This window comes from Equus asinus, chromosome 4 (genome assembly GCF_041296235.1).
Source record: "Equus asinus isolate D_3611 breed Donkey chromosome 4, EquAss-T2T_v2, whole genome shotgun sequence".
NCBI lineage: Eukaryota > Metazoa > Chordata > Mammalia > Perissodactyla > Equidae > Equus > Equus asinus.
The window spans coordinates 35604491-35629007 of NC_091793.1; the positions used below are offsets into that span (position 1 = coordinate 35604491).

The 24517-nt window shown below is 45.3% G+C and overlaps 1 protein-coding gene across 3 annotated transcripts in view; it reads right to left on the reverse strand.

Moving 5' to 3' along the window:
- Positions 1–24517, reverse strand: part of TMCC3 (transmembrane and coiled-coil domain family 3) — a 241331-nt gene that overhangs the window by 46803 nt on the left and 170011 nt on the right. Inside the window, exon 1 of one of the 3 annotated variants that reach the window (XM_044744583.2) lies at positions 22864–23114. The exons of the other annotated variants lie outside the window; for them this stretch is intronic. Coding sequence (XP_044600518.2) covers positions 22864–22938 — 75 coding nt within the window. The 5' untranslated portion in view covers positions 22939–23114. Of the gene's footprint in view, positions 1–22863; positions 23115–24517 lie in introns of those variants that run through there. 3 annotated transcript variants of the gene reach the window in all.

Sequence of the window (24517 nt, forward strand, 5' to 3'; positions counted from 1 at the left end):
AAGTTATTATCTCAGTTCTGGAGGCCTGCAATCAAGGCGTCAGCAAGGCCATGCTCCACGCTGTGCCGTCTCCCAGCCTCTAGCAGCCTCAGGCAGTGGCCTGGGCATTCCCAGGCTTGTGGCTGCATCACTCCTCTCCGCCCCCTTCACATCTTAGGTGTTCTCCCTGTGTCTTCCCGTTCTCTTTCCTCTGTGCACGGCAGTCTCCAAATTCCCCCTTTTTAAGAGGACGCCAACCATACTGGAGTAGGGCCCACCCTAACGACCTCGTTTTAACTTGATTACCTCTGTAAAGACCCTATTTCTAAGGAAGGTCATATTCTGAGGTGCTGGGGCTTAGGACTTTGTCAAGGAAAAACTCATTTCTGTGTCTCCTCTACTCTCACACTACTGTTACACTTCTGTCACCAAATGTGTGTGATGTGTTGGGGGGGGTCCCCACACCAAACAATTCTACACCACCAGTTGAGTGTCCTACAATTTAACTCAATTCTGACACTATCTACCTGGAGATAACATCAGATCCCACAGGTTGAGGGCTCGGTCCCCAAGACAGCCCCCACACACCTTCAGACACCAATTGCAAGTCCAGGCTGTCACTTCTGCTTCTGACCAACTGGCTACAGACTGGAGGTTCCCATGACCCCCCTCCTCCAGTTAATTAATTTGCTAGAGTGGCTCAGGAAAACAGTTACTAATTCAGATCACTGGGTTATTATAAAAGGATATTACTCAGAAACAGCCAGATGGAAGAGATGCACAGGGCAAGGGATGTGGGAAGGGGCTGGAGTTTGTACGTCCTCTCTGGGAGCCGCTATGCCCAAATTCCCACGTGTTCACCAACCTGGAAGCTCTCCGAACCCTGTCCTTTCAGGTTCTTATTCATTACAAAGGCAGGACACATTAAATCACTGGCCACTGGTGATTAAATGAACCCGACTCCCCTTCTCCCCTCCCTGGAGGTGAGGGGTGGGCCTAAATCAATTCTCTAATCACAGGTGGTTCCCCTGGTGACCAGCCTCATCCTTAGGGGCTTTCCAAAAGTCACCGCATTAATACAGACTTAGGTGTGGTCAAAGGAGGATAGGAAAGGCTTACAGGAAAAACAAAAGATGCTCCTTTCTCTTTCATTCCTCTTATCACTTAGGAAATTCCAAGGGTTTTAGGAGCTTTGTGCCAGAAATAGGGATGAAGACCAAATATACATTTCTTATTATAAATTACAATATCACAGACGCCACCTAACTTTTGGAGGGCATACAATTCAGTCTATAACACTGACGTTAAATATAAATGATGCAGGGGGTCAGATGAAGGTCAATGGTCTCATGGTGACCGAAGGTGTCACACAGAATTTTTCTAACAGAAAAGTTATGCTAGGATCCAGCCTTTCCAGATCCCAGAGTGGGGAACAGAAGCATTCCAAACTCAAGAACACTTGCGTTGTAGGAGTCCCTACCATAGTGACAGTGTGAAGAGCGTTAGATCATCCGTATATTAAGGCACTGTTAATTTAAATAATTACCTTTGTATTTTTCTGTCTTTATTTGCAAATTTTCGGAATAAAATATTGGGGCAAAACGTCCCCAGACAGTTGATGAAATCTGCTAACAAAATCTTTATTCTCAAATAACATCTAAGTAAAAACACCAATTACCATCTTTGAACAAACATTTTTCTACAAGCCAAAAGCAGGGAGAAGATAAATTTTAAAATATGGAAATAAGAGTACGTGTCTTCCCTAATTAGACTTATTTAAATAAAATATGTAGCCAAGGCCTTAACTAATCATTTGATGTCCTTAAACATTGAACTCTGAAAAGAAAAAGTCCTGCTGTCTGTTGGAATGTGTGAACTCAAATATTACACTAATATCTATGCATGAAATTCTTAATTCATTCTTTCTTTCCTTCCTTGCTTCCTCTCGTTTCTCTATCCATCCAAATATTTATTTTACATGACATGCCAAGCAGTGGAGATCCGATCCCCACTCACTCTCTGGTGGGGAGGGAGACAAGAGAACCACAAGTGACAAGAATACAAAGGCTCACAATGGACTTGGGCACAACTTGGGTGGGGAAGCACCCAAGAGGGATCTGAGTTGAGAAAGAGTCGGGGGAAGACCCTTTTGGTACCTTGTCTTATGGAAGCCTTCCACATCCTCAGAAGGAAAGACTTATACTGTAGCTCAGACGGTTTCAGCAAAGTGCCTGAGTTCACACAGCTTGCAAGTGGCAGAACCAGGATTTAAAAACTAGACCCAGTGTCCCCAGAGCCCTGGCACTATGCTGCTTCTTCAAAGCTCTTAGCACACCAAAGGAGGGCTGAAAAATGGCCTGTATTTAAAAGATCACTTATCACCTCCACTGCTAGTGTAGGGGACTGGAATTGGCGACCCCAAAATGTGTCTCTTTGGCATGAGGATTATTTTGGGCTGGTTACTTTTAAAAACTGCAGACATGGGAGAAGCTCGGAGAAGTAGAATTTACCCTTTGTAAGATAAGGGAAATTTCCATCTGTAAAGGTGTCTCCCTCTCTGCACCAGGAAGGGGGGATGACCTTATCTCTAGAAACTCTTATCAATGCGGAAGGCAAGGACTTAAATCTGCATATTAACCTTAGTCTTGTTTACTGTACTTGTCTGGTAATCTCCCATAACTGACTCCCCCACCCCCAACATCCTCCTTTGTCTTTAGCTGAAGATGGTATTTAAAACAAAAGCCTCCGCCATTTTGGTGAGTTGCTCAGTTTTCCTGGGTCTTGCCCATGTATACATGTTATAAAGCTTTGTCTGATTTTCTCCTGTTAGTCTCATGCAAATTTAATTCATAGCCCAGTCAGAAGGATCCAGAGGATAGAGGACTTGTCTTCCTTCCCTACATAGCACCCTGGTCCAAGCCACTCTTACCAGCCCCATAGGTCTCCCTGCACCAGCCCATGCCCACTTACAATCAATTTTTAATTCAGCAGATAAGGTGATCCCTGTAAAACATGTATTGGCCCATGAACTGGCCTCCCCACTACCCCTCGGACCTCATGTCCTATTACTCAACTCCTTGTTCACCCCACTCCATCCACAGGGCCTCTTTGATGGGCCTCACACAACAAGCACACTCCTGTCACAGGGAGTCTGTACTTGCTGTTCCCTCTCCCTGGGACACTCCTCCTTAGCTTACTTCCTCAATCTTCCCTCAATGCAATCTCTGAGAAGAGCTTTCCTTGAGTCTCCTATTTAAACCTGCTTCTGCCTACCCTGCACCTGAGGCCTCTTCATCCCCGTCCCCTTTCTTTTTCAACATTTTACTCATCACCACTTAACATACTGTATATTTACCGTGGGTCTAGTTTGTCTGCCTTGCCTTACTAGAACACAAGCTCAATGGGGGAGGGGATGTTTCTTTTGTTCCCTGGGATGCCTGGCACACAGTAGGTGCTCAATACATATCTGTTGAATTAGGCTGAACGGAGAATGATCACAAGCATGATCCATGCCTTTGCTGCTTAGGAATGGACTCTGCCTGACATCTCCCACATACTACACTTCTGACCTGGTGGAAGGGGCGATGAGATGACAATAGGGCAGTCAGGCCTGGGAAGAAGCCAACCCAAGGGCTGAAAGGGAGCTCACTCTTAAATCCAGTGCCATGAAAGGTGCCCGAGCGACTCCTTTCCCATGCCACATGCTGTGGAGACACAGCACCACCAACCTTGACGCGACCATCCAGGGCAGCACATTAGGGGGTCCCAGAGCTCTCACACTCAAGGTGTGGTCCTGGGTGAAGGGGACTCCTTAGGCCAGAAAGTTAGGGGAAGGAAGAGGCAGCCTGTGTTTTTGACTTCTCTCAAAGCGCTAATCAACAAAACTCAGCGGGACACTCCAGGAGGTCCTTACTTTCCCAAGTTAAGCTCCACCTGTTCACACAAGGGCTCTTTTCTGACACCGACCCTTTGTACCTCAGGTATGTAACCTCACTAGAGCCACCCAAAGAAAACCACAAGGGTTCAATTCTCCAGGAGTCCTCAGACAGCGATGGGCAGACCTCGTGACTGGCAGGGGGGAGATATCCTGAGCATCTGGGTGTTTGCTGAGTCTAGAGAGCGAAGGATGGTGAAGAAACAAGCACAACGAGGTCATACAAGGTCAAACAGCAAAAGCACTCAAAGGACGGGAGATGGAATCCTCTTCCCCTGGAAGGAGGCTGTGCCACAGAATGCCAGTCTGCCAATCTCCAAACTCATCCCCATTCTAATCCCTCATAAAATTCCTGGCCATGTGGATTAGACTGGTTGGGGGGGTGGTGTGGAAAAGAGGGTGACAGATAATAATGAGAAAGCCATCAGTACCTGACTTCATAAAATTCTAAGGCCTTGCAGGGTGCCTTTCAGCTCTGAAATTCTATGAAGGAACTGACATCACTGCAAGACTGTTTCCCAAAAGCAAGTAAGACCCCACTGAGAGACGGTACTATAATTTCTTGAGTTTGCATCAGTCTGTTTTCTGTAGTTAGAAAAAAAGGTGACTGGTTTGGGTTACAAAGGCAGCGTTCCACTATAAAAACCTGCTGGTTGCCATGACAATTCACATCTCTGTTCCTCCCTTTTCTGCAGCATCCTTCTTCCATCTGAGTCAAATTACCTATCTGTGATGCCCATGATATAGTATTTCCTTTGTATGAGGATATAAAAATATATACACACACACACACGCAAAATACATATCAAAGGGCTAATAAGAACCAAAACAGCAAAAATTGGGACCATCTGTCTTCCTCTCCCAAAAATGGCCTGCAAACAACTATCAGGAGGGGTGAGCACGAAGGGAGATGGACCAGGAAGGCTGACACCTACTCCTTCTGGTCTAGAGCCTCTCAGGGTGGGCTCTGGGTCAGTTCTTTCCGGAAGGGTCCATGTGAGGCCAGGGCTCCCTGGAGCACTGTCATTATCTGTCTGCAGGTCTGTCCCCCTAGCCTGAGCTCGAGGCCGGTGCCCACATCTGCCTGATCTCAGCACCCAGCACAGTGCCGGGCCCACGATGAAGCACTTGGAACAATGAAGGCAGCCCTGGGGAAGGCAGCCTCTCCTTACGTTTTCTACTGAGATCTCGAGTTTGGGCCTAGTCTGCTTCAAACCGGCCCTGCCTGAGAAGAAAGCCAGGAGAGAATTCCAGATCCACACTCCAGGGTGTGCAGCTGGCGGTCCCTAACACCCAGCGCTGCCATTGGTCACAAGTCTTGATCAGTGACCCTTCCCCAGACCCAGGGCAAAATGAAGAGGAAATCAGAAAGCTACAGCATGAATGTGATTTACCTTCTCCTTCTCAGGACAAAAGCTGCTTATTATTTAGCTACATTTAATGGCAAAACACGTTTGTTTTAGAAAAGCTAGGAAAATACCAAAAAGCCAGAGGAAGAAAAACAAAGCACTCATCATTCTACTACCCAGAGGTAACCGGTGTCCACATCTGGGTTTCTGTGTCTCTGTCCTCTCAGATGTTGAGGCAGTTCCGCCTAATGGTTAGGGGCACAAGGCTCTGGAATGCAGACCAATCCGGCTTCAAGTTCTAGCCTTTTCAGCTCTTAGTATGATCTTGCACAAATCATTTTCCCCTGTTGGAGCCTCAGTTCTTTGCCCACAAAATGAGGGTAACTGTACCTACGTTTTGGTGGTGCTGTAAGAACTGTGCTAACCCACGCGAAGGCTTTGTCGAATTGCTGGTGGAACAACTCCCTCATGCCAGCTTTCCTAATATTCTATTTACATGTGCCACTTTATAAAGAAAAATGGCCTCTTGGGGCTGGCCCCGTGGCCGAGTGGTTAAGTTCGCGCGCTCTGCTGCAGGCGGCCCAGTGTTTCGTTGGTTCGAATCCTGGGCGCGGACATGGCACTGCTCATCAGACCATGCTGAGGCAGCGTCCCACATGCCACAACTAGAAGAACCCACAACGAAGAATACACAACTATGTACCGGGGGGCTTTGGGGAGAAAAAGGAAAAAATAAAATCTTTAAAAAGAAAAAATGGCCTCTTCTCTGCATATATTCTGTAAACTTCCAATCAACATAAAAGCGTGACCTCTCGGCGTATTAAGAAATATACCTCTATAAACTGATGCTGTTAATTCTGAAACACGAGCTTACATGAGACCGGCGGATCTGCATCTTCTTTAAAGGTCATCTGCCACCACTGAGAACTATTCCAAAGAAAGCTATGGAGCTTCCCCCCTAGAAATAGGTACGAATATACAAAATCCACTGGGTTAAGACATAGAACACTGGCCCTAATTTGATGTTTACACACAATAATAGGTAGTGCTTAACATTTTATATTCTGAAGTAACATTTAAAAAGGAACAGGATTACAAATTAACATCCTTCCTAACTGTGGAAATAGACGCGCTGAACTTTTCTCAATACTCTGGGTCGTGACATGAGGAAAACTGAGGGAAATTCAGTCACATGAGGGGCATGGGATTTAAGTCATTTCTCATCTCTGTTCATACATACACACTTCAGTACTCCTAAAAATATGCTGATACTACTTATCAACCAAAACGAATGAACTATTGATACATGTCACAACATGAAGGACTCTCAAAAGCATTATGCTAAGTGAAAGAAGCCACACTCAGAAAGGCTACACACTGTCTGATTCCATTTACACTGCATCCTGTGGAAAAGGCAAAATCCTAAGGACAGAAATCAGATCGATGGCTGCCAGGGCTGAGGACAGCAGAGAGAGAGGATGACTATAAAAGGGGCAAGAGGGAATTTTTGGGGTGATGGAAATATTCTGTCTTAATTGGATGATAGTTACAAGTTCATAATCATAGAAGTGTACACTTAAAAAGGGGAGTTTTACTGTATGTAAATTATATCTCAATAAACAAAATATTGACACATCAGCTTTTACAGACATTAACAAGAGCAGGGATGCAAAATCCTTGACAGGGTCCAAAAGACTGCCCACTAGCCAATTCAAAATAACTTTATATTTCCTTTCAGGCAAAATTAAAAAGCACACAAACTTTAAACAAACGCTATTCAACACCCATGCAAATCTAGCATTATTATGAAAATTTCCTATGGCAGATATTAAAATGTGGCCTTAAAAACAATCACGCTTGTAAGTACAACTACTTGACAAAGCTACTTAATAAAGTTGAAGATATTCTTTCTCCTCTGCCCCAGTAACGTCACTAGTAGGTATCTTCCCTAGAGACACTCTCCCACAAGTAAACAGACCTTCTCAGAATCAACCTACCTGTCCGGCATTAGGAGAACAGCTATAAACACACTCTGCTTTATTCGTACACTGAAATAATGCACAGCAGTAAAAAATGAGACAGGACCCACAACTAAAATATACAAATACGTACTGGGGGGGTTTGGGAAGAAAAAGCAGAAAAAAAAAAAAAAAGAAGATTGGCAACAGTTCCTAGCTCAGGTGCCAATCTTTAAAAAAAAAAAAAAAGAGACGGAAGTAGGATACATTTTAAAAACAGTATGTTGAAAAAATAGCAAGTTAGAAAACAGATGCCATTTATATAAATATTTAATACAAGAAACAAAATTGTATATTGCTTATGGATTCACTCAACATATAAAAACAATCAAAGCTGGGGCTGGCCCCGTGGCCGAGTGGTTAAGTTCGCGCGCTCCGCTGCAGGCGGCCCAGTGTTTCGTTGGTTCGAATCCTGGGTGCGGACATGGCACTGCTCGTCAGACCACGCTGAGGCAGCGTCCCACATGCCACAACTAGAAGGACCCACAACGAAGAATATACAGCTATGTACTGGGGGGCTTTGGGGAGAAAAAGGAAAAAATAAAATCTTTAAAAAAAAAAAAACAAAAAACAATCAAAGCTGGGCTGGCCCAGTGGCACAGCGGTTAAGTGCGCACATTCCGCTTTGGCGGCCCAGGGTTTGCCGGTTCGGATCCCGGGTGTGGATATGGCACCGCTTGGCAAGCCATGCTGTGGTAGGTGTCCCACATATAAAGTGGAGGAAGTGGGCACAGATGTTAGCTCAGGGCCAGTCTTCCTCAGCAAAAAGAGGAGGATTGGCAGCAGATGTTAGATCAGGGCTAATCTTCCTCAAAAAACAAAACAAAACAATCAAAGGGATGAAACACCACAGTGCAGGTTATGCAGACCTCTGAGGAAGTACAAAGAGAGAAGATATCTAGATAGCTCTACCTGGGACCATTTATTTCTTAAAAATAAGTGACAGAAATATGATGCGGACATGGCAAAATGTTAACATCTGTTAAATCTAGCAGGTAAGTATACAAGTATCATATTTTTTAATGTTTTTTTCCATGTTTGAGGCATTTAGTAATTAAAAATAAATTTGCCTACTAACTATTTAACCAGAACTATTTGGTTAATGATTTGATATGGGTTTTCCTCATGCTCAGAACATTCTTCCCTTTGTGAGTCTGGTTTACTTTTTAAATATGGGGTAAGTTGCTGTTTCTGATGGGCCATTTCATTACCTTATAATTTCGGAATTTGATGTCACTGCATTTACTTCCACAGGACATTAACTTCAACCTTAAATTAAATTCAACAACCACAGCAAGCATAAACATAAGAAAATTAAAACCCACTGAGAGTTTAATAAGCGAGCTGCCCTGGAAAAACATCCAGGCTCATTTTAGGTTATTGTGTAAATAAACTAAGGAACAATTATTTTAAAGAATTATTTGCTAACAAAGTAACTGTAATTTCAGAAATGTCTAAAGTATCAAAAAACATAAAATAATCTTTGTATACAGACTTAGTGTCTCCTTGTCTTTCAACAGTATATGTATTATTCTTACTTACCAATCTGTTACCATTAAAATTACCCCAAATGTGTAACAAATTGTATCAAAAACATCAGCTGGCATCAACATTTAAAGAAAGCCTCATAAATACAAGACTATTTCCCCAAAGAAATAAAAGCTCCCCCCAAAATTCTGTTGGAATGGTGCTCAGTTTGCAAAACTGAGCTTAAATGGCAACAAAGCTCAGGAGCCCTCACTTTAAGTCTTTCTTTAAAAATGAGAGCTTCATTTGAGCACCCACTATTTCAAATACTTTCTTGCTATTAGGTCATTTTAAATGGCCAGAGTGCCAGTCAAATTTCTCAACAGAATTTAAAATGCTCCCACCCACTCAAACTGTAGACCATTTCTGGGTGCTAGACACAGACAATGACTTGGTATAAAAATGAGCTGCACAAGCTCCCCAGGGGGTAACAGGACATAACTGAGCTACTGGAACGAAAGAAGACTCTCACTTTAATTTGGTGCCCACATACCACACAGATGCCAATTCAGGGAGTACCACTAAATTGCTCAGCACGTGAGGTAAACTTTGGCTGGCTTTATACAACACATATTACTTGAGAATTGGCTTAAGTCAGGGGGTTTTTACAAGCACGGCGCCTTTCCCAAATGAAAGTGCCTGTGATAGGCATATTTATTCCCCCATTAATATACTGAAGTGTTAGTTTCTGGGCACAGCTGACAGTTTTAACCTCCCTCTGTGTCGGATGCAGAGATCACAAGGCAGGTGGACCTCTCGATAATTAACAGAGGTGCACGTAACAACCCCTGAATATCTATTTATTTAGCAAGCCACAGGGGTAACTACCTACAAATAAGGGTAATTAAGCCAAATAAACAGCTTATTACCTACAAATCTGAAATCTTGCATTGAAACATTGTATTCATTATCCTAACATGAATGACAAATCAACTTAAACTTCCCAGGACCAAGGCCAGCACAGGGTGCTAAATATGTGTACCAAGTGAGAGGAACTCGAGCTGGACGTGGTCTGCTGCCCTGCAGAACACAAAGTTAGGCTGGTTTCCTGCTCTTCCATCTCCCCAGCTAGGATGGTGGACCACAAGCAATTAACATGGCAATGCACAGTAACGGTGGTTTGGGAAGCAAGAATACACACTGTTTATACTGGAACAGCTTTTGCCAACATGTGGAAGGGAAGGACTCTATAAAGCAGAAATTGTTGAGAGATAATATCTAGTTCAAAAGAGAACTGAAAGTAAATTTTTATTTATTTTTATTTTTTGAGGAAGATTAGCCCTGAGCTAACAGCTGCTGTCAATCCTCCTCTTTTTGCTGAGGAAGACTGGCCCTGAGCTAACATCCGTGCCCACTTCCTCCACTTTATATATGGGACACCTACCACAGCATGGCTTGCCAAGCGGTGCCATGTCAGCACCTGGGATCCGAACTGGTGAACCCCGGGCCGCCAAAGCAGAATGTGCGCACTTAACCGCTGAGCCACTGGGCGGGCCCAAAACCAAATTTTAAAGACACAAAACTTTGCCATCTCCTCCCCGCCATCTTTTCGTCTTTCCTTACTGTAAATGACACTGGGATCATGCCTATTTGAAAGTTTCTAAAATGAATGAGTCAGAGTTCTCAAAATGCTCGTCTCAAATCCTGGTTTGAGGAGCAAGGGATAGGAAGATAATCCTGAATAAATGCACCAAAATAACAACCTTTGCGTTCAATAGTTTTAAAACCGAGAAAAAAGCGGAAATTTACAAAAATAAAACTATACATATGGACAGCAGTGTATTTTTAAAAAGAGGTAACTATGCAGAAAATGGTGCAGGAATAACTGTGTAGACATTCCAAAGGGAATCAAATTCTAACTGGATCAAAGACTAAAATAGATAAAAATAAAAATCATAAAATGTATCAGAAGAACATGGAGTTTTGGTTTTTTAAAGAATCTCAATCTATGAAAGGCCATTCTAAACATGACACAAACCTGTAAGCCCTAAAATTTTTAAAATTTCTTCATGGCAAAGTCTGGCTAATACTTCTTTAGTGTTTGCTATATGCTAGCTCTATGCTCAGCACACACAAAACATCATTAAGTCAGGGCAGAGGGCAGAATTCTAAGGTGGCCCCCAAGATTCCCACCTGCTGGAGCACACACCCTCTATGATACTTCCTGTATGTGAGCAAATTAATACTATAGGATTTCACTCCCATGATTAGGTTACTTTATATGGCAAAGCTGAAAGAATTTTGCAGATGTAATAAAGGTTCCTAATCAGTTGACTTTAGTTAATCAAAAGGTGAACTACCTGGGTGGGCCCGGACTAAATCAGGTGAGCCCTTCAAAAGAGGGTCTAGAGGTTAGAGACAAAAGCAACAGAGATGCAGTAAACAACTAGAGAGCTTGGAAAAGAATTCCAAGCCTCACATAAGACTGAAGTCCTGGCTGGCACCTTGATTTCAGGCTGATGAAACTGAGCAGAGGACACAGGTAAGCTGTCCCTGGACTCCTGGCCCACGGAAACTGCGAGCTGATAAATAGGTCTTGTTTTAAGTTGCTAAATTCACAGTAACTTGTTACACAATAGTAGAAAACTAATACAGTCAGGAACGACAAACTGGAAAAAATGTATGTGCAACACAACTTATTTAATAAGTAAGAAACTTCCATAAATGAACTTAGATTAATAACCCAACAGATAACTGGCCAGAAAACAAAAACAGTTCATAACGAAGACAAATGGTTTTTAAGTCTGTGAAAATATGATCAACCTATTGCACTATAGTTACATAAGATATGACCACTGGGAAAATCTGGGTGAGGGATACACAGGACATCTTTGTACTAGTTTTTACAACTTCCTGTAGGTCTGTAATTGTTTCAAAATGAAAATTTAAAAAAATACGATCAGGGGCCAGCCCGGCGGTGCAGCGGTTAAGTGCGCACGTTCCGCTTCAGCGGCCCTGGGTTCACCGGTTCGGATCCCGGGTGCGGACATGGCACCGCTTGGCAAGCCATACTGTGGTAGGCATCCCACATAGAAAGTAGAGGAAGATGGGCACGGATGTTAGCTCAGGGCCAGTCTTCCTCAGCAAAAAGAGGAGGATTGGTAGCAGATGTTAGCTCAGCGACAATCTTCCTCAAGCAAAAAGAGGAAGTCTGGCAACAGACGGTAGCTCAGGGCCGATGTTCCGCACCAAAAATAAATAAATAAATGTTACCATATGCTGTGTCAGAGAGGTGTGAGCTGAGACACGTTCATACACTGATGGTTATAGAAAGTGGTATCACTTGTGTTCACTGCCGCACGCCCCCCCCCCAGCTCCTAGCATATGACACAGAATAGGTTCAGTGTCCAATTTCACAATATCATAATTTAAAATGAACATTCCCTTGGCTGAGCAATTCTACTTCAATAATTTAGCCCACTAACATATTCTTCACATGTGCAAAAACAAACATGTTCAAGGGCAGTCACTTAAGAGCCCTATTAACTAAAGACTGAAAGCAATACATGTGTCCCTTAACAAGGAAATGGTTAAATAAATCATGCAATACCCATACACAATGGAATCCTGCACAGCAATTAAAACAAGGCAGGTTAATCTACGTGGACATTGATCAAGAGTGGACTATGTTTGCCAGCTTCTCAAGTCCCAGAGTGCAATTTCACAACATACCCACACTCGCTCATTCGATCGGTATTTACAAAGCCCCAACTATGTACCAGGCTCCACGCCCAGATAAAAGAACACAACCACCCCTGTGCAAGAGGATGGAGCAGGTGCCCGCAGGTACAGAGGGGAGGTGTGGGAGTCCACAAAAAAAGGAGGTCACAGCTCAAGGGCTGAGCGTGGGTGAATGACAAAGGTCAGATGGGTGACTCCGGGTGCCGGGCTAAGAAATTGGGATTCTGTCCTGTTGAAGGATTTAAAGCAAGATATGGTCAAGATACTAGACAAAGCATACATTTACTGTAAAAATAAAGGAGTGGTCCAGTTGGAGAAGCCTTCATAATCTGCAGACCCTCTCTGATTTCACTAGAGGTGTCTTACAGTGTCTCAACTGGAGCAAGCTGAGTCACCTGGGCACACCCCTCCACCTCACACCTGAAGATGTGCCAACACCTCTAAAAACACGAGCACAGCATCAAGTCCTCTTGAACCACGCCATCTTACAGGGTGGATTCAAAGGAGAGACTTACAGACATTTTCCTCATCTGGAGAAACAGTTACAAGTGGCCCTCTCGAGCATCTGGACATCCCTCACTCAGTCACGTTCCTTCACCAGCTCTACATCCAACATTTAAGGATTGAGTCAACTACTAAACTGCATTTCTTCCATCTTCCTCCACTTCTCTGTGCTTTTAATGGTGGGAGCTTTCAAGTGCTCTGCTGATGCCGATACCCAGCCTGAACAGCTCTGACTGAATGGGCCTCAGATTTTCAGATAAATTAAAACCTCCGCCAACTACGATTCAGTCTCAAATAGAGGCCACCTGTTCCAATTAGTGAGCTTAAAATAGTACACCACTGACTCTCTACAGTCGAGTTCCAGGCCTTCTGGATTACGACAACATCTTTACGAAGACCCAAAAAAGGGATTTTTGGCCCCAACACAAAGTTGCACACAGTGGAGTAAATACACTGAGGTGCTGAAGCACTGCTTTCACTATGGCTATACTTTATTTTTGGACAAGTGCTTATAGCAAAATTTCTGTGAAAGGCTGCAGCTCAAGGCACCATTTAATGTCCTTACATTACAACAAGCCTACATACACATCTTAATTAGAACCAACTTTACTTCAGAAAAACACAGAGCTTAAATTTCTTCTCCACCCACTTTCTCTCCTTGCCTGAAATTCCCAAAGAATCCGTATCTTCTGGATGTTCCACTCTTTAGCCTAAGGCCTTCCATTGCCTCGGTTTCTCTCAGGTCTTCAGAAGACTAGACACACAGCCTGGAACAGCCACAACTCTCCTTTTCCCAACCTCTTCCAAGTATTCCTTCTCAGGGGCCGGCCTGGTGGCGCAGTGGTTAAGTTCACACGTTCCGCTTCGGTGGCCCGGGGTTCACCAGTTCGGATCCCGGGTGCAGACATGGCACCGCTTGGCAAGCCATGCTGTGGTAGGCGTCCCACATAGAAAGCAGAGGAAGATGGGCATGGATGTTAGCTCAGGGCCAGTCTTCCTCAGCAAAAAGAGGAGGATTGGTGGCAGATGTTAGCTCAGGGCTAATCTTCCTCAAAAGAAAAAAGCAAACACACAAGTATTCCTACCCAGACAAGGCTGCCCTCAACTCACCAAAGTGGGCTTTTGTTCATCCCAAAACATTCAATGACCCAAATTTTCAAAATCCATGAAACAAAAAATTTCTAAGCATCTTCTAGGCCACAGGTCTAAAAAAGTATTTCATAAAGAAAAGAGAAGAGACGACAGATTAAGACCAGTGTTTTCCTAAATGGTTCTGGATTAGTTAAGGTAGTATAAAATAAAAGCATTAAATAACACAGATCTCAGTGAGCGAGTTATTCCGTCGAAAACAATCCTTCATCCAGTCGAGTTGGTCCGGCCCAGGAGAAAGTCTCTGTCTGGTGCTAAGAGCTCTCGAACAAAGCTCCAGCATTTGCTAAGCTTCTTTTTAATCTGGTGCTATAGGCCTCAAAGGCCCAGAAAATATTTAGTTAGAACAGTAATATTGATACTGGAAAAATAAATTTAAGTTTTAAGGAGTGAATTGGGTTGGAAATATTAAGTAAATAATAGTACAGGCGGTGTGAAGCTGTGTGTGGGAGGTGTGGGCATGACTGAAGATTGGGAACCTCTGCGGTAGACAGCGCATGACTCAACGTCAGAACAACACATGCCCTAACGGCTTTGCTAACGCAGCTCTCATGGCTGTTCACACAGCTGCTAAGTGGAGGAGCTGACATTCAGGTTTGACTCCAGTGTCCATGCCACTAACCCTTCACCAGTCCTCAGATCCAGAAGTAATCTAAGCGGGGATAAAGAGGAAAAGGTGGCTGGGAAAACGGAAGAAGCAAACTATTGGACATGGTGGGCAAGGGGGATGACTGAGGGAGCTTCCCAGGCGCACCTGGTTTGGGGATCGGCTGGCTATAGGGGAAAAGTATTAACCAGGAACGGGAGGGGGGATTTGAGAGAATGAATTAAGTCTGACATAAAGACTTTGAGGTGCCTGTGGAACAGCTAGGTAGAAATGTCTCGTACTACACGGTAAAGCCAGGCCTTATTCCGGGTTGGGCTCTCGAGTCAGCGTGAAGGCAGAAATGACACAGACTTTCCCTCAGGAGGCCCTGCACTGGGGACCGGACTTGCCATCTCTCAACAGGCCAATGGATCCTATCTCTGTCTTCCCCCCAGTGCTGGAGCAGGTAAGTGCTTCTTTGGCTAAGAATGAGATGACGTTTTTGGTTTGTGTTTAGGGGCTGTGTTGTATGAAAACTATATATCCTAAAGACACCTGGTGCTGGAAGATGCTCTCGGTGAGAGACTCAGGAACAGACAGCTTCAGAGGCAAGAGAAGACTCAGGGTGAATTCTAGGTGAACACATACGTGACATACTCCATGATGTACGCATCTGGCATACTGCTTTCTCCCAATAGCCTATCCCAAGAAGTGGACAGTCAAGACAAAGAGGAACTCATTTCTCAAAACTTTATTTTGAAAAAAATGACAATAAAAGGGACCTCAGAAAGGATCATTTTAAAGAAATGGTAGCGGATCCACTGCAGCTAAGTACCTAATATATGAATTGTCACCCTTCTTCGCCTCAGCCCCGCCAAAAATCTAGAAATAAATTCAGAAGGATATTGGCCTAACACTAAATCATCCAAATTCACTTTTTTCACCTAGAAAACTCACAAAACTGTAAATCTGTCCAATTAGTTCTCTACTGAAAATAATTTTAAATTCTCATTCTACCTAGTTTAATTTCAAGGTGTTTAGCTCATATAACTTAGCAATTAACTTGGTATTTAAAAATATTTACAGCAGTTTTAAGGAATTCTCTTTTAAGACAGAAGCTGATACGCTGATACAATGGCTAGTCCCAATCAGTCTGTACTAGTTACATAATGCCACTGGTTACAATCTGGCTGGATGTCACTTTTCTACTTCTACAAATGGAATGGTCTAGAGTTAATGTCTAAATTCCCTTCCAGTCCCAACATGATAAATCCTTTGAGTCTAATTTCCAACCCTCTGTGCTAAGTATGAGAAGCACACGCCTCAGTCCAGTGAGGACAGCATCCTACAGGGAGATCTGGTGAGGCCAGATTGTGACTTGACTGTCACCAGGAAGAGCCACCCCATTATGTCCTTCAACATAGCATCCTCTGGAGACCCAATGTCAGGCTAGAAGATGGCTCTTTACTGATTTCTTAAATCACGATCTTATTTAACAGCCTTTAAACCTTCTCCACACTACTGGCAAAATTCTTAGATCCTAGGCATTAGGAAAAGTTCATAAGGGGCCGGCTGAGGCAGTGTCCCACATAGCACAACCGGGAGGACCCACAACTAGAATATACAACTATGGCCTGGGGGGCTTTGGGGAGGAGAAGAAGAAGAAAAGAACATTGGCAACAGATGTCAGCTCAGGTGCCAATCTTTAAAAAAAAAGTTCATAAATAATCACTAAATCATTCATTCATCAACTGTTTACTGGATACATATGACTATATGCAAAGGACTGACATAGTGCTGTGTCATAAGAACGTCAGACACACAGTTTAGCTGGGTGCCCTGCAGAAGCTAAGCACATCCACCTCCAAGCATTCAACAGGTTTATTAAGACGGAGCTCCTCTCCATTATCTATCTCAGAAGCAGAAGATATAGAAGTGGTTAAAATGCAAGCTCTGGAATTAGATCTAGCTACATCAAGTCCTAGCTCCACCATTTCCTAATAGCCACAGGACCCCAGACAAACTACTTAATCTGCCCGGGGCCTCATCTCCCTCAGCTGTAAAATGGAACTATAAATAGGATATAGTGGGGATTAAGGAGACAGTGCATTTGAGGTGGAGACAGTGCATCTGAAATGCTTAACGCAACGTGCCTGGTGTATAGTAAGGAATCAGTCTATGTTAGCTATCATCATCGTTACTGCTCCAGCAATCTTCTTTTCATTTATGTTTCTTCCGCCTCCTCACGGAGGAATAACGTATATTCTATGTTTTAGTCAAATATACTATGTTTTCCTCTAAGTAGCATCCTTCCCCTCTAAGACAACGGCAATGGTTGGATTATGCTCAGATCATATATCCTGATGTTCCTTTTCTAAGGAATGTAAACTCCACACTCTGATTCACAGTGATTCATGGTTGTCTTCCTTCCTTCTCACCACTCCCCACTGAAACCAGAAAAACACAATTCAGAAACAGCAGGGCTAAAAGCTGCAGCCTCTCCTGAGTCAAGACACGGCAGTTTCCATCCAGAAGGACTAGGCTGATTTCTGACCTTCACAGCAGCCCTGGAAATTCAGGCCGTGGGTCAGAAGCCAGCACATCCCGCCACCCAACTTGGCAGCAGCCGTCTCGGTGTTCCACAACGGATGTGACGAGCGGGCGCGCTGCTGGCGGCTGGCAATTTTCTCTCCTCTAAGGGGAGAACCGTGAGCCTGCAGCAAAGCAGAGCTCACAAAACACACACCACATCAATCTATCCGCCCTAAATTTAAGAAAAATGTGACTCAAGACACTCGTCATTATGCACAGCCCCTTTAATTAACTCTTTAGACTAGAACAAATCACTGATTAAAATTGTACTCACAAACTACTCAGTTTACCACTCCACCAGGTCAGGGTCACCTGCGAAAGATGTCTGTTTCACCCACTCTAGTTCCTGCCCAGGAAATAAGCATGCAATCATCAACTTATGACATCGCTGCCCAACCATTCCCGCTGAGAGCACGGCTATGACATACTCCTCTCCTTGACTTGGCCATTACTCATCACGCCATTCTGGATCTATTTCCGAATCACAGGACACAAAGATGTACTCCAAGTGGCACTCATGCCCAACACAGGTTTTACTTCAGACGTTCGGGAGTTTTTACTTACTATCATCATTTCCTCCCATAAAAGAGAAGGGTATTTCCTGAGGCCACACGTACAAATAAGATATAATCATCAGATAGTAAGCTTCTGTTTCGCTCACCATTACATATTCAGATGCCTCGAATAGCAGCTAGCACACAGTAGGTGCTCCACAAGTGTTTGTTGAATGAATGAAGCCTCTTGCTTTCAAAATGCCAGTGTCTATAGTTTACAAACATGTAAACATATATAAACAATCAGTGTGATTAGGAACACATGATGGAGGGAGGGACAAATGCTAAAAATGCCAGAAAAGTCTCTATTCACAAAATTAGCAGTCTTTCCATTTTCAAGCTTATGAACAGTTCTTATATAGTAAGAACAAAAATGGCTATCATCTACTGAGTTCTTACTGTGTACCTTTTTATACACATTACTGTATTTATTCCTCACAACACCCCTACGGGGTGGAAAAGGAAATCGAGACTTGGGATGATTACAGGGTCCAAGGTTGCACCACTAACGCAAGCCCAGTACGGTGGGGAGGGGCTAGCCTAATGAAAGTGATTCTGCAGGCAGAACACTCTGGTCCCTGCAGGCAGGATGGAACAGAGGTTGATGGAATTATAGAGCAATGAGGAAGCCAATGCACCAGTTATCTCTTCCTGGTCCTAAGTGGGTAAACTAAGATGGGAGAAGACTGCGGGATAGGGAGGAAGGAGCTGACTCCAGAGAAATGTCAAAGAAAGACCCAATGGAATGAGTGATAGCTCAGAGATTGAGGGAGGGTGGGCACTCACGATGACTAGTTCTGATTAGTAGTGGTACCAACAGAACAAGAAAAAAATTACTCACCTTACACACAGATAAAACTAGCTAAGACTTGAGTGCACACATTTTTTTTTTGAGGAAGATTAGCCCTGAGCTAACATCTGCTGCCAATCTTCCTCTTTTTGCTGAGGAAGATTGGCCCTGAGCGAACATCTGTGCCCATCTTCTTCCACTTTATATGTGGGACGCCTGCCACAGCATGGCATGCCAAGTGGTGTGTAGGTCCACACCTGGGATCCAAACTGGGCCGCTGAAGCGGAACGTGTGAACTTAACTGCTGCACCACCGGGCCAGCCCCACAACCATTTTATTTTTAAACAAACGTTCTCGTATAGAAGACTCATCATAATCACTCTCAGAAGTAAGGGCTGGGGCCCACCCGGTGGCATAGTGCTTAAGTTTGTGCACTCTGCTTTGGCAGTCTAGGGTTCAAGGGTTCAGATCCCGAGGGTGGACCTACACACTACTCGTGGAAGCCACGCTGGGCACAAAACAGGGGAAGATTGACACAGATGTTAGCTCAGGGCTAATCCTCCTCAAGCAGAAAGAGAAAGACTGGCAACAGATGTTAGCTCAGGGCCAATCTTCCTCACCAAAAAATAAACAAATAAATAAAAAGTAAAAACAAAAAAAAGAAGTAAGGGCTATTATCGCCTCTTTTACAGACGGGGTAGTGGAGGCTGAGAAAGGTTAGACCCTGCCCCCGTGGTCACCCAGCTGGGAAGTGTGAAGAGCCAGACTACGATCCAGGTGGGTCCGATCCTGCAGCCCCAGCTGTTCACCACTAGACCCAAGTGGCTGACGGTGGCATTTCAGAACATTCAAAATTACAGCTGACTAACAAAAGTTTGATTCACAAATAACTGATTAATAAAAACTAGTTACTGTTTTATAAAAAGCAGACTGCCTGTATTCTTAAAAAGAGGATAGGCTTTACCTATCTAGGGCATGAAAAAAAAAGCAGGATTCTAATTGCAAATGCTCCTTCTTTTAAGCAGAGGGCTATTACGTGCATGGAGTTAACCTGCACCATTTCTGTGTCTTACCCAAATGAAGTTTAAAAATGCGAATGATCCAGACTTGTCAGCCAAGAGACAATCACAGAATTTATTAGTTGTATTAAATTTTCCCGGGGGGGCAGGGGAATCTAGGTTAGTCCACCTGGCTGTAAAAACAGACTTCTGTAATGTTAAAATAGTACACTGCCTCATTATTACTCCAGTCTTAAAGGCTTAACCAAGCTCAGTAAGAGAGATGTGGATTTTCCCCGTTATCTCAACAGGGTATCAGTTTTTTTCTTTTTTTTTTTTTTGAGGAAGATTAGCCCTGAGCTAACTGCTGCCAATCCTCCTCTTTTTGCTGAGGAAGACTGGCCCTGAGCTAACATCCGTGCCCATCTTCCTCTACTTTCTATGTGGTACGCCTACCGCAGCATGGCCTGCCAAGTGGTGCCATGTCCGTACCGGGAATCCGAACCAGCAAAACCCGGGCCACCGAGGCAGAACAAGCACACTTAACCACTGCGCCACCGGGCCAGCCCCAGGGTATCAATTTTGAACTCAAAAAAATGACCATTCGGTAACCAAGAAGTTGATCTCATAGAGTCTTAGGCCATTCCTAGGAGAAAACTCTCTCTGAAAGGCTAATCAATTCTTCACGAGCACCTCCAGTTCTCACCATAGTGTTTTGGGGGAGCTAATTTACCAAATGAGTCCACAAAAAGGTTAAAGTCTTAGACTAGATGCTTTAACGCCAAGGAGAGGGTGACATCAAGAAATTAAACCCTAAGACACCTTGATGTTTTCCTTTTGCATCACATACTTTCTGAGTGTAAATAAAATATATCTTCACAGCTTCACAGTGAGCTCCACAAAACAGGAGCTAGAATCTTCTAGTGGGATAAACACTTTCCGCACAGGAAAACTGTTCCTGCTCCCCCTTCTTTACAGCAGGGCTTCTTGCAGCCTTAAAGACAGACTCAAAATTACATCAGCCCCACTGGAGGAAAGTCCTCAGGAGTTTACAAAATTTCCACTAATTCTCGCTATTTCTCGCTGTCTCAAGAATAAACACCCTCCAAGCAGATGGTCAAGCAGTTTAAATGGGAATCTCAGCGTCACTACTGTAGAACTTACGATCACTGTCTGCTAAAGTTCTGGCCCTCTTGGGTCTGGCTTCTTCTCATCCTCACCAGATATCATTTGCCCAATAAGCTAATTTAGAACAATCAGCACACAGAACGTCTAACTCAGTTTGAATACATGGTCTGTTTAACAACCAGGTATCTCCAGGCTAACAAAACAACGTAGTAGCTATAACATTGTTGGCAGAGGTTTAAAGAAAATAAGGAACCCCCTTCACATAAGGGTGCGGTACTTGAACAGAAAAGACCGGTGCGGAAATGGAACAATGGCAGACGTGGCAGAGACAAAGTCTGCAAGGAGTTAAGTTACGTGTCCGCTTTGCCACTTTCCATCTACGAAGTTGAAGTACAAACTTCATCCCCACTACACAGGTTCTAAGAATGAGTTTGGCCAAACTGTTTAAATGAGCTCACCACGAGCCATCCATCCCTCAAAGATTACTGATCCTGTTGTTTACACAAAGACGATAGCTGTGACAAGAGAAACCAATCTTCCACACTTTTTTTTTAAGTATGAAATTTCTCCTGTTAACTTTAGAGACTTTCCCCAATTACAAACACGTGAGAAAACGATCTCCTTTTTTTTTTTCTTTTTTTTTTCCCCCGTAGTTAACTCTGTGTTAACCAGCAGTTACCCTTCCATAAACTTGTAACTTTAGGTAACCAAAGATCTTTTTTCAATCTTTTCTTCCAAATGGAGTTTCTGGCTATTTTCCTCCTGAATTGTTATGAATCTTTTAAAGAAAGTGCAAAAAATAAGAGAATTCTTTTGAGGGGGGAAGAGGACAGTGGAGTGGATGCAGGAATTAAGTACTATCCACCAAATAGATTTAATCTGTAAAAACTTAAATCGTTCTGTTAAATTGATTGACAGATGCTAAAGGAAAAAGGGGAAGCCAGGCAATATACCTGGAACTAGTTACTTCACTTCTGGGGTAACTGAATTACTTCTCCAAATTACGATGGAACACCCAAATCCTGCACAAGGAGCCGCGCCACTTTTCTGTCACTATGCCTGCTTTTCCCATCCGGCTGGCCTCTAGCTCTTGGAGGCGGCAGGCCCAAAACTGAGCACGACTCTAGCCTCGTGAACTTTATCCTGACATCTCAGAGAAGTGAGGAGCACGGGGCAACTCCAGGTGTCCCCTGCCAGAACAAATGCCAGGGCGGAGGAGGCGCTGTTCTAAGTGGCACTTCAGTCAGCCAAGGGGAGAACGGAGCGTCGCGCCCGGCGTCCAGCCTCGACGGCTCAAGAGCCCCGGAGGGCAAAGCACCCCCGAGGGGGCGGGGGCTTCTTGGGGTGGAGGGCCCGGCGCCGAGGCTGCGGCCTCCGTCCGTATTATGAAGCACTACAGGGCTCGTCTCTGCTGCAAGCTCAGAAGAGCTATTTTCGCCCACAGCCAAAATCAGCAACAGCAAATTACACTGCAAACAATGGCGAGGGCGCCTGCTCGGCACGGCAAGAAACTCCGGAGAGGCAGCGCCAAGAGTGACTTTTTCCCCGGGCGATCCGGGCGGGCGCAGCGCCGCGGGAGACTGGGCCGCCCGTGCCGCCTCTTGCGCGCCGGCCGCCGGGCCCGAGCCCGGAGCCCCGAGGGCTGGGCAGTGGCGGCGGCAGCCCGGGCGATCCGCACGGAAGAGGGGCCGTCCAGCCGGGGCCTCGGGGCGGCGGGGGGCGGGTTCCCACGCGCGCGGGCGCTCCCTGGCGGAGAGGGCGGCGGAGCGCGGGCCGTCGGGGAGAGCCGGGCATCCCCGCCAGGCGCGCAGGGACCGAGGGGCGGAGGGCCCGGGGGCTGCTCTGTCCCCCACCCCGGCGGCGGAGCGGGGGTCTCGGAGCCGCAGGCCGGGCTCCAGCGCCCCCCTTCCCAGCCCCGGCAGCTCGGACACAGTGGCGGAAGCCCGGACCCGGGGCAGCCGCCGAGGGAGAGAGGGACGGAGGCAGCAGCGAGACGCGGGGAGGGCGAGTTTCTGAACCCGGGAGCCAGAGCCCACCCGGCCTCGCCGCTCTGCCCGGCGCCCCCGCCGCTCACCCGTCTCTTGCAGCGGTGCCGGCCCGGGTCGGAGTAGGTCCGGTCCACGGTGAGCGGGGTGTCGCTGCCCGGCATCTCGGCGCCCGCGCTGGCAACTTTCCCGTCCCCCGGGGCCGCCGCGCCGCGAGCTGCCCGCCGTGCTCGGGCTCGCCCCGGGAGCCGCGGTCGAGGGGGCGGCGCGGGCTGCCGCAGCTGTCGCCGACACCCGCGCGGCCGCCCTGCGCCGCCGCCGCCACCGCCGCGGGGTGGGCGGGGAGGCGGGGCAGGGACGCGAGAGGCTCCTCCCCCTCCCCGTCCCCGCCTCCCCCTGCGCGCCCCGCGGTTCCCGGAGACCCCTCTGCACCGCGATCGCTACGCCGCCTTCCCTTGCCGAGACTTGATTCCACCCCCTCCCACACCGCCCTCTTTTTCCTCAAAAGATGAGCGACAGCTACACTATTTGTTGACTTATTTGTATGCTTATGATAAAAGATAGCTTTTTGGCAAGATGTTGAGGCTTGCCTTAAACGCCTCTGTTACTCTTTTATTCAGCATGCATTTACTGGGCATCCACCATGTGCCAGATCCTGCTTTAGGGACGGACCAGAGATTTAAAAAAAAAACAAAACCCGTATTTTTCTTACGATTCCAGTGAGCATAGAACACACTTTCACTTAGACATAGATCCTGCGATGTTGTGTATTTTAATTTTGCATGTCTGGCTCACCTTTACGTTGTAGGCTACTGGAAAGTCAAGACATATCTTTTCATTTTAGTATTTCCTATTTCCACAAAGTCCCTGCCCACAAGGAATTGGGAGTGTACAAGAGAAAGGACTGACTGGTGAAAGTTAAATATGTTACCTAAACCAACATTCAGAACACCTGGGCTGCTGATGTCGGGTGCACTGCTGGAACATGGGGTTGAAATATGAAAGTGCAGCTGCTCCAGAGAGGAGTCAGAGTCAATCTGACCAGCCTAGAAGAAAAAGAGGGATTTGCTCCGCCCCTTCACAGGTTGAGGGGGGAGTGTGGTGCAGGCTGAAGGAAAATACTGGGGATAAAAACTAAGGTATTTGGAAAACCTCAAGTCATCAGTTTAGGGGGTGTCTTCAGGAATAGGACATGATGGAAAAAGCTGGTGGAGACCATGTGGTGCGGGCTCTGCCTTCAAGACTAGGAAGTTCAGCCTTATTCTGTGGGCAGGGTCTGGAGGTTTCCGAATGGGGAAATAATATCAGAGTGGAAATTTAAGATGAAGATGTATCTGATAGCCACTGGTAAGGGACACTGGATAGAAGGCCATTGCAAAGACTGAGAACAACCTAATGTCCTGCAGAAGGAGACTGAGCAAGTAAATGATGATACACCCATCCAGTGGAGTATCAGGTAACTGTAGTAGAATGAGGCAGATCTCTATGTAGAGCTATGAAAATATCTCCAACATACGTGGTTAAGTGGAAAAAAGCAACGGGCAGAATAATATATGTGTTATTCCACCATTTAGGTAAAAACAATATATGTATGTGCTTATATACGCAGAGCATGTTTCTGGGAGTATACACAAGAAACTAGGGAAATAGACAAGAAACTGATGGCAGGAAAAGGGAACTAGGCAGCTAGGAGGCAGGGATAGCAGAGAGATTTATTTTTCACTGCATATGTTTTTTAAACTT